The sequence below is a fragment of the Miniopterus schreibersii genome (genome assembly GCF_964146895.1).
Source record: "Miniopterus schreibersii genome assembly, chromosome: 2".
Lineage (NCBI taxonomy): Eukaryota > Metazoa > Chordata > Mammalia > Chiroptera > Miniopteridae > Miniopterus > Miniopterus schreibersii.
In genome coordinates, this window is record NC_138102.1 from 141,596,574 (window position 1) to 141,608,887 (window position 12,314).

At 38.9% G+C, this 12,314-nt stretch overlaps 1 protein-coding gene across 1 annotated transcript in view; it reads right to left on the reverse strand.

The window, feature by feature from the left end:
- The window catches only part of SCN8A (sodium voltage-gated channel alpha subunit 8), a 170,086-nt gene that overhangs the window by 86,610 nt on the left and 71,162 nt on the right, over window positions 1–12,314 (reverse strand). The window contains exon 3 of the mRNA XM_081127064.1: window positions 834–954. Coding sequence (XP_080983190.1) covers window positions 834–954 — 121 coding nt within the window. The remainder of the gene's footprint in view (window positions 1–833; window positions 955–12,314) is intronic.

The following is a 12,314-nucleotide window of genomic DNA, read 5'->3' on the forward strand; positions in this document are numbered from 1 at the left end:
TCAGAACCAGGTTGCTAAATTCTTAGAGTTAATAAAATCTTGTGAGAGCTTAGCAAACCAATTTACCAAGTTGCAACTGCTCGTTTCCTCATCCTACTTGGAGGATACAATACGCTTTGAAGCATGGGCCTAAGTTCTGTCAAATTAAATACCAACCATGAGAGTGTAAGGTCACTATGCTACACCCATCACATAACTTTTCATCTGTCATATGCTCTCCTACGTTAATGAGCTGTAAAAGTCAGGCCACATGAATAAATTGGCATTTTCCGTCTCAGGGGAATAAAAATACCAGAAAAGATTCGTATCAATCTTACAATCTAAATCTAAATCTAAACCTCTGTATCAGTGGGCCATTTAACCTGAGAAACGATCTCAGATACTTTCTAAGCTCACTGTTCAAGAAATCAAAAATATTCAAAGCAGATCTCTAAAGTATTCATTCAACTATTTGTAATTCAAGAAATAGCTTTCAAAATATTCTAATATTGGACTTTAATACATTAAAAACCTGAATAATCTGCCTCAGGATGAAATTACTAAAGTCTGAGTACTTTAAAAGTAAGACTTCAGTGAAAGTTTACCACTTAATTTGTCCCTCTAAATGATACCAACAAAATTTCAGACTCCCAAGATATCATCCTAAGAAAAAAGAATTCGCTGAAGCTCACAGCTCAGGGTTGGGCAGACATTCATTCCTAAACCTCTAACTGGTGGGACAGTCAATAACACTATTGGTAAAATACTTAATATACAACTCAGTTGTCACAAATCACAAACATGCAACTGCAACCATGCAATTGCTATCCTCACTCCCATTTGCAGAAAAGGATATGAGTGTATCAAAATTTTAATAGCTATTCTTCTTATCAGGTTAAAAGGACTTAAAATGTACAAGGCAGGCGTGGCACTAAATCTGAAGAGAGTTTTCCCTCTGTTTAATACTACAAAGGTCTGTGGAGAAAGAAAAAGAGAAATTATTAAAGCATTAGAATTAATCACCACACAAATAACATTTTTCTAAGCAAGAAATAATTCAAATGTACTTATAATTTTTACTTCCCAATCTGGTTTCTAAGGCAAAAAAACTTTAAGGCAATATACCTCTTTCCCTAACCTCCCTCCCCTAAGCCCTGCCCAAGATTATATTACAAATAGAGGGCATTATTTTAGCAGTTTTACAGAATAAACTTATTTCTCTCAGAAGCAAGGCATTTGTACTATATACTTAAGCTATCTATGTCAGCTCTGGACAAGATATTAAAGTTCATTAATTTAGGATTCATTTACTCAGCAAAGGTTTACTGAGTGCCTACTATATGTCAGGCAATGTTCTAGCTGCTTGGGAAACATCAGTGAACAAGGCTAACCTGGTTGGGAAGCTCATATTCCAAAGAGGAAGAGAGACAATAAATAAAAAACATAACAAAAAAGTAAGTTATATTGAATGTGATATATGCAATGGAAAACGGAGAAAGATCAGAGAAAGGGAGATCGGGAATGCTGGAAAAAGGAGATGGGTGAATGGGGAGGTGACAGTTTTAAAGGAGGTGGTCAGGGTAAGCCTACGGAGAAGAGAGACTGGAGCAAAGACATGAAGGAAGGGAGAAGAGTTCTTCATTCCACCGATATTTACCTACCAGGTCTGCTTTATCTGGCTTTTAAGAGTCTCCATTATCAGCCTTGCCAAAACCATTCAACCATATTTCTCAGTATGAATCTTCCCGTCTTGACAAGCTAGTTCATGTTACAAATTCATGACCTGGGTCTTTGCTCACCTTGCTCATTCTACCCAGAGTGCCTTTTCTTATCTCATGAATTCAGTTCAATTAAAGTGTTCTTGAGCATCTATTTTGTGCCAAGCATTGAGCTAGGCTCCAGGGATACAAAACTGAATAAAATTTTACTTTTAGGAAAGACATGTGTGAACTAGTAATTATGATGCAGGGTAAATACAAAGTTCCATGACAAAAATATGCACAAATGTATGACAAGCAGCGGAAGAAAGATATTTCCCCCCCTTGGATGGGGAATGAAAAGGAGAAGAGTGAGCTGAGAGAACTGCTCACAAAGGAAGGTAACGAGTATCTGGAAGGGGTTTAAAAGGGTAAGTAGAGACGAAGAGATATTAATTGGTGAGGTAAAGGGAGGAGGAGCGGCAAGGAGCGGGAATAGCACAGAACATACAAAGGCTCAGCAGCATAGAGCTGCGGGCTGTTCTGCGGGAACCGACAAGTAATTCGGTTGAGGGAGGACAGAACGGGGGAAGGGGAGCGGCCGGCGGGAGCTGAGGCGGCCAGGAACCCAGCCCACCGCGTTCCCAAGGAGACAGGCCAGCACACAGCCCTGCCACCTCACTGTGTGCGCGGAAGGGCAAAGGGTCAAATGCTAGCCATTGTCAAGTTTTGTGTTTTTTAAATTTAAAGCAATACATGTGCACATTTTTTTTTTTTTTTAAAAAGGAACAGAAGACTGAAAGTTCCATCTTATTACTCAAAGGTAACCTTTGCCATTCGTGTATCTTTTCAGAACTTTTTTTTGTAAACATAAGCACACAGATACAGCCTTAAAACAACTTCCCCTCTCTTTCAAATAGGATTGTACTATAAATAGCCTTCTGCGCCTTCCATTAAAAAAAATGAACCCTCACAAAGAAAAGCCCAGGACCAGATGGCTTTACTGATGAATTCTATCAAATGTTTAAAGAAAATAATAACAAATCCTTCATAAGCTCTTCCAAAAAGTAGAAGAGAACGGCACACTTCCCAACTCATTCTATAAGTAGTATTACCTTCCTACAAAACTGACAGACATGACAAGAAATGAAAACTATAGACGAATATCCCTTATAAATACAGACGCTAAAAGCCTCAACAAAATACCAGCAAACTGAATCCAGCAGCATCTATAAAGGATTATACACCATGACCAAGTGGGATTTATCCCAGAAATATAAAGATGTTTTAACATACGAATATCAATCAATGTAATACAATAATGTTAATATAATAAAAGACAATAACCACATGATCATCTCAATAGATGCAGAAAAAACATTTAACAAAATCCAACAACCTTTCAATAATAAATACACTCACTAAAGTGGAAAGATCTTTCAATAATAAATATACTCACTAAAGGGAATTTCCTTAACCTAATAAAGGGTATCTATAAAAAAAATCCACAGCTAGAATCATACTTAATAGTAAAAGACTGAAAGCTTCCTCCCTAAGATCAGGAACAAGACAAGGATGTCCACTTTCCCAACTTCTATTTAACATTATAAAATGGATGTTCTAGATAAGGCAATTAAGCAAGTAAAACTACTTTGAGTTTCAGATGAAATGATTTTGCATACAGAAAATCCTAAGGAATATGTACACACAAAACTATTACAGCTCATAAACAAATTCAACAAGGTTTTAAGACACAAGATCAATATACAAAAATCAGTTGTATTTTTGTACATCAGCAATAAACAAAAAAATTAAATTAAGAAAACTCCATTTACAATAGCATCCAAATGAATAAAAAGAAATTTTAACTGCCATTTTTGGCAGAAGTTAAGAGGCTGATCATAAAATTTCATATAGAAATGTAAGGGAACCAGAATAGCCAAAATAATCTTGAAAAATAAGAACAAAGTTGAGGATTCACAGTGCCCTATCTCAAAGCTTATTATACAAAGCTATAGTATTCAAGACTGGTACTAACAAAAGGATAGCCATATAGATAAAAAGAATAGAATTGAGAGACTAGAAATAAACCCTTACATCTACCGTCAATTGATTTTTGACAAGAATGCCAAGATAACTCAAAGGGGAAAGAACAGTCTCTTCAACAAAGAGACAACTGGGTAATCACATGCAAAAGAATGAATTTGGACCTCTGCCTCACACCCTATACAAAATTAACTAAAATGAATCAAAAACCTAAATGTAAGGGGTAAAACTATAAAACTGCTAGGAGAAAACAGAGGTGTGATTTGACAAGTGTCAGAGATGTGACACCTAAAGCACAAGCAATCAAAGAAAAAAGAGATAAACTGGATTTCATCAAACTTCAAAACTTTTGTGCAACAAATGACACTATCAAGAAAGTGAAAAGACATCCCACAGAATGGGAGAAAATATTTGCAAATTATGTATTTAGTAAGGGTCTAGAAGACAGAATAAATAAAGGACTCTTATAACTCAACAGTAAAGAGACAAATAAACAGATAAAAAGATGTTCAACATCATTAACCATTAGGGAAATGCAAATAAAACCACTACTTCACACCCACTAGGATGGTTATAATTTTTTAAAAAAATGGAAAATAACAAGTACTGTCAAGGATGTGAAGAACTTAGAACCCTTACATACTACTGATAGGAATGTAAACTGATGCAACCACTTTGGAAAACAGTTTGGGAGTTCCTTCCTCAAAAGTGAAACACAGACTATATAAACATATGACTCAGCAATTCTACTCCTAGGTGTACACCCAGGAGAATTGAGAACAGGTGTTCACATTAAAACTTATATGTAAATACTCATAAAAGCATTATTCAGAACATTTCAAAAGTGGAAATAACCCAAATGTCTATCAACTGAAAAAAGGATAAACCAAATGCAGTATATCCATATAGTGGAATATTATTCAGTCTTAAAAAAGGAATGAAATTCTGATATATGCTACAACAAATGCTAAGTGAAATAAACCAGACACAAAAGGACAAATACTACGTGATTCCATTTATATGAGGTACATAGAATAGGCAAATTCATAGAGACAGAAAGTAGAATAGAGCTTACTAGGGGCTAGGGTAAGGGGAATGAAGTTACTGTTTAATGGGTACAGAGTTTCTGCTTGCGATAATGAAAAAGTCCTGGAAATGATGGTTGTACAACATGGTGAATATATTTAATACCAGTGAATTGTGCACTTAAAAATGGTAAATTTTATGTTACGTATATTTGTCCATTAGTTGGCCTATGAAATAATGCCTCACCAACTGTGCTCCTTTCTGCACTACTCTCCAATACTTGCCCTCCTTCTTACAGAGGTATGCGTTATTTTGAATTTGGACTGAGGTCCCATTTTTTCCCCCCTTCAACCAAGGATATATTTCCATTGACTTTTTTTTTAATCCTCACCGAGGATATTTTTTACATTGCTTTTCAGAGAGAGAGAGAGAAACATCGATGTGAGAGAGACACGTTGATTGGTTGTCTCCCACGTGCACCCCGACCAGAACCAGGGCTTGAGCCTGCAACCGAGGTACGTCACCTTGGCGACAAGAGAACCTGGGACCCTTTAGTCCTAGGGCTGACACTCTAACCACTAAGCAAAATGCTAGGGCTCCACTGACTTTTTTAGAGAGAGAGAGAAACATCGATCAGTTTTCTCTCATAGGTTCCTGGACCGGGATCAAACCTACAACCTAGGTATGTGCCTCGATTGGAAATTGAACCCGCAATCTTTTGGTGTATGGGATGACACTCCAACCAACTGAGCCACCTAGCCAGGGCTGGACTGAGGTCCCACTTTTTCTTTTTAAACCCTCACGTGAGGACACGCTGAGAGAGCGCAGAAGGGCGGGGAGAGAGAGAGAAAGAGAAAGAGAGAAAGAGAGAGATTGATTGATTGATTTATTGATTGATGGGTTGCTTTCCATATGCTTCCCGACTGGGGATCAAACCTGCAACTGAGGTATGCACCCTGACTGGGAATCAAACTGGCAACCTTTCGGTGCATGGGATAGCACTCAACGAACTCAGCCACTCTGGCCAGGCTGAGTTCCCACTTTATAATGGTATATTTCCATGTATTCTGAGCTCTCCCTTTTCTGAACTCATTATACTCAGAATTTGTGTCTTTCATTACTCTTCAAGCTTTTATTTTTTTACCGCCCCTCTACCCCTGAAATTAGTTTTTAAGCTCTTACAGGGCAGGAACCAATCTCACATTTCGTCCCACAATTCTAATACAACACTCAACCCATAAGCTCCCAATAAACAGTTGCTGGCAGATTAAAAAAACAAATTCCTTTCCTCTCATCTTCTATTCCTTTCTTTCTTAATCTGGCAGAGTCAATGCCATCCTCTCCCTAACTGAAAAGCAGTGCTGGTATTGAGCCATATACATTCTGGAAATGCTCAATGCACCATCCCTAGTGTACTGGCTCTGCTGGGGTCTGCTGCAGGGAAAGCCTAATCTTAAAAGCAAGAGGAAAGAACAGACCTGAGGTTAGGGTAAAACAGGTCAAGGGCTAAGCTATGACTCTTCCATATTTTGGCTTCCCAAAGAAACAAAGAGCCCAGGACTTTCCCAAAATCCCCTCTCTGAAGTACTGATCCCCCTGCGTTTCTATAGCAACTCCATCTATGAAAATGCCAAGCTTTTTAAATAACCTCCTCATTCAACCTCATAATATTCCTGTGAAGCATGGGTGAAGGAGGGATTATTATCCTCTATGCATTTTACAAAAGCTCAGGAGAGGGACACCACCTATCAAAGGTCATGCAGCAAAGAGCAGTACATTATGCCAAGTTTAGAGTCTCTTTACAGCTTCTACCGTGCCAGATTGAGAGGCAATTTAGTGGCAATATGGCAGAGAATGAAACTGGTGTGGGGGATGGATTCTCTGGTGAATGAGAAATTTGAGCCCCCGGGGTCCACTACACAAAAGCCTAAGCAACAATGAAAGCACTGGCCCATGTCCCAAGGATCTAAAAACCACCAGACCTTTGCAAAATCACCGGCCTGCCTCAGAAGACAGGCAAAAGATTTTAAAAGGTAGTCTACTATGCACTTTCTATTTCTCTTGTCTTTAGTTTGGTTGTGATGGAAAGATAGGTCTAGGGGTACCAATGAGAATATTTTCTATCACAGAATCAGTGCCTGCACAGTGCCTGGCACAGAGCAGGTGCTCAATAAGTGCTGACTGGTTAATGAACAAATGCTTATATGTCTAAGGTGAGAAAAAAGGAAGACAAGAAGAAAAGAAAAGGAAGACATTCGCCTTTAAAAGACGGCATTTAAAAGACAGCATCATACAAACTCCATATATTTTCCAGGATCAACTGTACAAATAATGGTTTCTTTCCTTTTGCCTATAAAAAAGAACATATATGCTTAGGTTTCTGAGTATTTAAAAAATTAAAATTGTTAGATCTTGGTCGAAGAAAAAAAAACCTAGGAGGTAGCAACGATTCTGAATCAGTACAGTGATGAGTTGGTGAGAAGGGGACTGATGATCCTGAGGGAAACTAGGTTATCATTAGTGAATTTAAAAACTATGGTTTTGTAAGTATAAAGGCTTTATTAAGGACATTTTATGTGTAAAGTAGAAACTTCATAATCAATTTAGGTACTGAATACTGCACATAGAATAAAAATAGTTTATCATCACTCTCTTCCAAATATTTACATCTAGTATCTTCATCAAGTATAAAAACAGGAGATCTCTTTCTATTCAGAGAAATAAAATATCTAGTCCACGCTAAACCTCCTGAAATAAAGGTAAATTCTTTATACTTAAAGTAGCAAGGTGCATCACAATAAAACATATATTATTGTTAAAATAATTAGATTTGCATACACTTACTTATATGCAATTTTTCATAACTGAATCTTTTGCATAAAGCAAGGTGGTTTTTGGAATGACACAAGTACTCAAAGCTTAGGAATCTCCCTTTTAATGCTGGTGCTTGTATGCAATAGAATAGTATATATCAGGGATTAGCAAACTTCTTCTGTAAAGGGCCAGATAGTAAACATCATAGGCTCTGCAGGCCATATAGTCTCTGTTGCAACAACTCAACCTTGCCACTGTAGTGCAAAAGTAACCACAGACAATATATAAACAAATAAGAATGGCTGTGATACAATAAAACCTTTTAATGGACAAGGAAATTTAAATTTCATATACTTTTCACACATCAGAAAATATTATTTTTTTTACTTTTCCCCAACCATTTAAAAATGCAAAAACCTTCTTAGCTCATGGGTCATACAAAAACAAATGGCAGAGCTCATCCAGCCCATGTGTTGGAGTTGGCTGGTCCCTGGTATACATAATACCAGTTCCTGATCGAGGTGAGACTAGCTGCATTAAGAATGATCTGAGCAGCTTTTTCAAAAAAATGCATATTCACATTCTGGCCAGTGCAGCTCAATTACTTGGAGTGTCGTCACGTGCACCAGAAGGTCTTAGGTTCGATTCCCAGTCAGGGCACATACCTAGGTTGCAGGTTTGATCCCCAGTCCAGGTACGTACAGGAGGCAACTGATCAATGTATCTCTCTCACATCAATGTTTCTCTCTTTCTCCTTCCTTTTCTAAAATCAATTTTAAAAAATGCAGATTCACAACTCTCACTCCAGAGATTCTGATTCAATATGCTACAGAGAAATCTGTGCTCACCAGGATTTGGGAACCACCAGCCCATCTCTCAGGTCACATTGTCCTAAAACACTTGGGCTCTCTTTCACCTGCCTCAATCTAGCTGTATGGCCTGGGTGAGCCATTGCATCTCTCTGGATCTCATTTTCTTCATTGATAAAATGAGAGAGGGCTGCTTGTTGGGTGTGCCCAGGTCCTTTCCAGCTCTGACATCTATGATTTTATGGTTTAGAAAATACACAGAAGCATCCAAGATTAAGTGCAACAAAGCAGCAAACCATACTTTTGAGGAGAAAGCCCATTATTTATTCTTTTTTTAAAAATACATCTTTATTGGTTTGAGAGAGAGGGAAGGAGAGAGAGATAGATACATCAATGATGGGCTGCCTCCTGCACCCCCCCACTAGGGATCAAGCCCACAACCTGGGCATGTGCCCTGACCAGGAATTGAATCGCAATCTCCTGGATCATAGATCGATGCTCAACCGCTGAGCCATGCCCAGTTGGGCCATTATTTATTCTTTCACATTACATCCTGGTAGAACTCTCCTGAATTAGTTATTTAGCTTCTTCATCTGAATCTCTGCCAAGTCCAGGGTCAACAGTGTTCAATACTATACTGACAACTATACTTATGTGGGCAGGGGGCAACAGGGAGCAGTCCCATGGCAGAACTGCACCAAAAGCTGCTTCTTCCTGCCCTATTTCCCCTATTTTTATCTCAGCAGAACAGTGAATATGGGAGACAGATGAATAGGGATGATTGGTGATGGCCTGACTTTTAAAAATAAAACATAAAAGAATTTTTAAGCCATACACATAGCTGATTAAATCTTGGTAATCATCGTTAAACTGCTGGTGAGAATCCAGAAAAGGAGATTCATCCCTTTCAATACTGTGCTCCAACACCAGATCCTTTCAAGTCCTGAAAGAGTTGGGAAGAAAAGCAAGCTTTGGATCCTTACAGAATACTTCTTAAGCAATAATCACTTGGTGCCCATAAAGTCCAACAATATGTTACCTAATCTGTCTTAAATTAGATCTTTGTGAAGTAAATGAGTTAAAAGGGAAATTGAAATTGGATTGTGGTTTACTGCCCAAGGGGAAATAGCAGTTTATAACAACAGCCCTTGAATGTGTTCGAGCACAAGGCCCATTAAAAGCAGTGGAACAGCTCTTAACGAGTTATGGCATAGAGTATTAATAAATGTGTCATGCAGGCATAGAATGAGCCTTCTGAAAAGCACAGGCTTTTCATTCCTAATTAGCAATGTGGGCCTTGGAGCACACGATGGAGGAGCATTGCCATGCTAACACAGGCTAAGATGTATTCTCTTCGGGGTCCACATAAGGGGAGGGACATTGTACAAGTTACAAGCACATTGTGCCAGTTACAAGCACATTCACATACACACCAAACAAATCCTAGCATACTGCAAATGCAATACAATGAACATACACAGTTACCACGTACTGCAGTGGAGCCAACTTATTATTAGCATCTCCCCACACTCACCCCAAGAGGGGATTAATTTTTTTAACCATACAAAAAGTATAAATTAAAATAATAAATATGAAGACATTAGAGAGAAGAGTATTCAATGCAAGGGTGGAATGTATCACAGAACAGAAAGCTTCTTAGAGAAATGTTTATTATCCAGTCCCTGGTTTGCTGTGGGACACATGGCCCAGGAGAATGGCTCTCCACTCAAACAAGATCTCCCTCTCCTGAGAAGTCATCATCTCAATTAGGGCAAAGGTAACCTACAGGTATCTAATGACCTTCTGGCTATAATGAAGACGTACTGGCTCAGAGATGTAGCTAATCTCCCAGAGGACAGCTGGGAACCAATATCCTCTGAGTTTATCTTGCTATAACTGTCATTGACACTGACTTTTAACTGTCTCCTAGAGTTTGCAACCTAGATCTTAACTGTTTAACATCTAGAACTGCCTAACCCTGTAATTTTTAGCTGACTTCTCTATTCCACTATACTGAAAATTGAGCAAGAGAGATCCCTAAATCCTATATTTATGTTCTTATTCCTTTTAGTCATTGATAATTTTACCTATGAGTCTATTTAGAGAAATAATAACATTTAACATGTATTAAGCGTTTACTCTGTGGCAAACACCCTACTCAGATGCATTATACAACAACTATCTCACAACAACTACTCCGTGAGATAAGTACTATTTTATAGATGATGATATGGAGGCAGGAAGGTAAAATAACTTGCCTAAGACTACAAAGTTATTAAGTGGTGAAACTTAGAACTGAACTAAGGTAATGTAACTCCAAAGCCTATGCTTTTAATTATCATACCATATTGCAGTTTTAAAAAGCTTCAAAAGTATACCCTAGCCAGTTAGAGCGTTAGCTCTTGGACTGAAGGATCCCAGGTTGAATTCTGGCCAAGGGCACATACCTCGGTTGTAGGCTCAATGCCCTACCCGGTCGGGGTGCATGCAGGAGGCAACCAATCGATGTGCTTCTCTCACATCAATGTTTCTGTTTCTCTCTCTCTCTCTCTTTCTCTTTGAAAAGCAGTGGAAAAAAATATCCTCAGGTAAGGGTTAAAAAAATTAAATTAAATTAAAAATAAATAAAGAGCTTCAAAATTTATCAAATCCAACTCCTCACTTTACAGACAAGAAACCAAGCATAGAGTTGGTGGGCAGGAGTAGGAGAGTTACTAGGGTCCAGGTCACCTGGTATCTAGCCCTGAACTCTTTTCACCATACCAGGTCACCTTATCCTATCTGCAGACCAATCAAGGAATCTCTTTTACTTTATCCCTTTAACTCTGGAAAAAAGCAAAGCCCCTGCATATGCCTCAGAGATCACACAGCTCTTTATGGTCTTTTCCCCCGCCTCCGATTTAAGCTTGATGAAGATAATGCTAGCACTACATCAGTCTGTGGCTTTACAGCTTTCCAGGTGCTTCTGCATACACTTTCTCATTTGGTTTGACCTTGTAACCCCATGACCTCCAACCCACATTTGGAGCAGCTGGCACCCTTCCTGCCCACATCCTGTTCAAGGAAGCCATACCTGGCAGAGCAGCAGCACTGTGCATCTGCTTCAGCGCTGAGCCAGCACGATGCTGCTCCCCAAGGCAGGGCAGCTCTGAACCTCCTACATGGCCACTCTTCCTCACTGTCCTTCAATATGAGTTTGCCTTTGAACTTCTTCCCCTTTACCCTTTTAGGGTACATAGACTACAGCTGCTCTAGGGTAGAGCAAAATACAGGTTTATTATGTAAAGCATATTATCCCCTCGATTCACTGTATTCATATTCTAGCATCTATTCTCACCCTCCTCTCTCTTTCAGAGCACCAGAGCAGAGAGGTTTAGAGGCTTTGAGGCCACAAGCCCTGGATTCAAGACCCAACTCTGTTGCCTATTAGCTATCATGATTTTAGGCAACTTATGCTTCTATGGCTTAGATTTCTCATTGATAAAATAGGGATAATGACTGATAGTATCTACTTTATCAGGATATTATGAAGATTAAATGAAAATTCACAAAAAGTCCTTTATACAGTGACTGGCACAGAGTAAGTACTCAGTAAATGTTGTGATTACGACAGTGCCACTGTCATCACAGACTACTGCCACTCCTTCTGATCTTTGGCTCCAAACGTGGGGTGCCCATTAGAACACTCTAAGGGCTAACATTCACATTAGGTAGTATTCACACACTTGACATAAGCCAGTAGAACACTTGAGCATAAGCTAGATCAAGACAGCAGAGTCACTGGGAGACACCTGTATAGCTGTACTGGCTCAAAATGGGCCCAGAGGTTATTTCAAAACTGAGAACTCTGACGCGGGAGAAAAGAAAATGTGCTTAGTATGCACACAGTGGGATCGGACCTGCCTCTCCAGCTTTATCTCCCGTTTTATCAAACTACACCCCA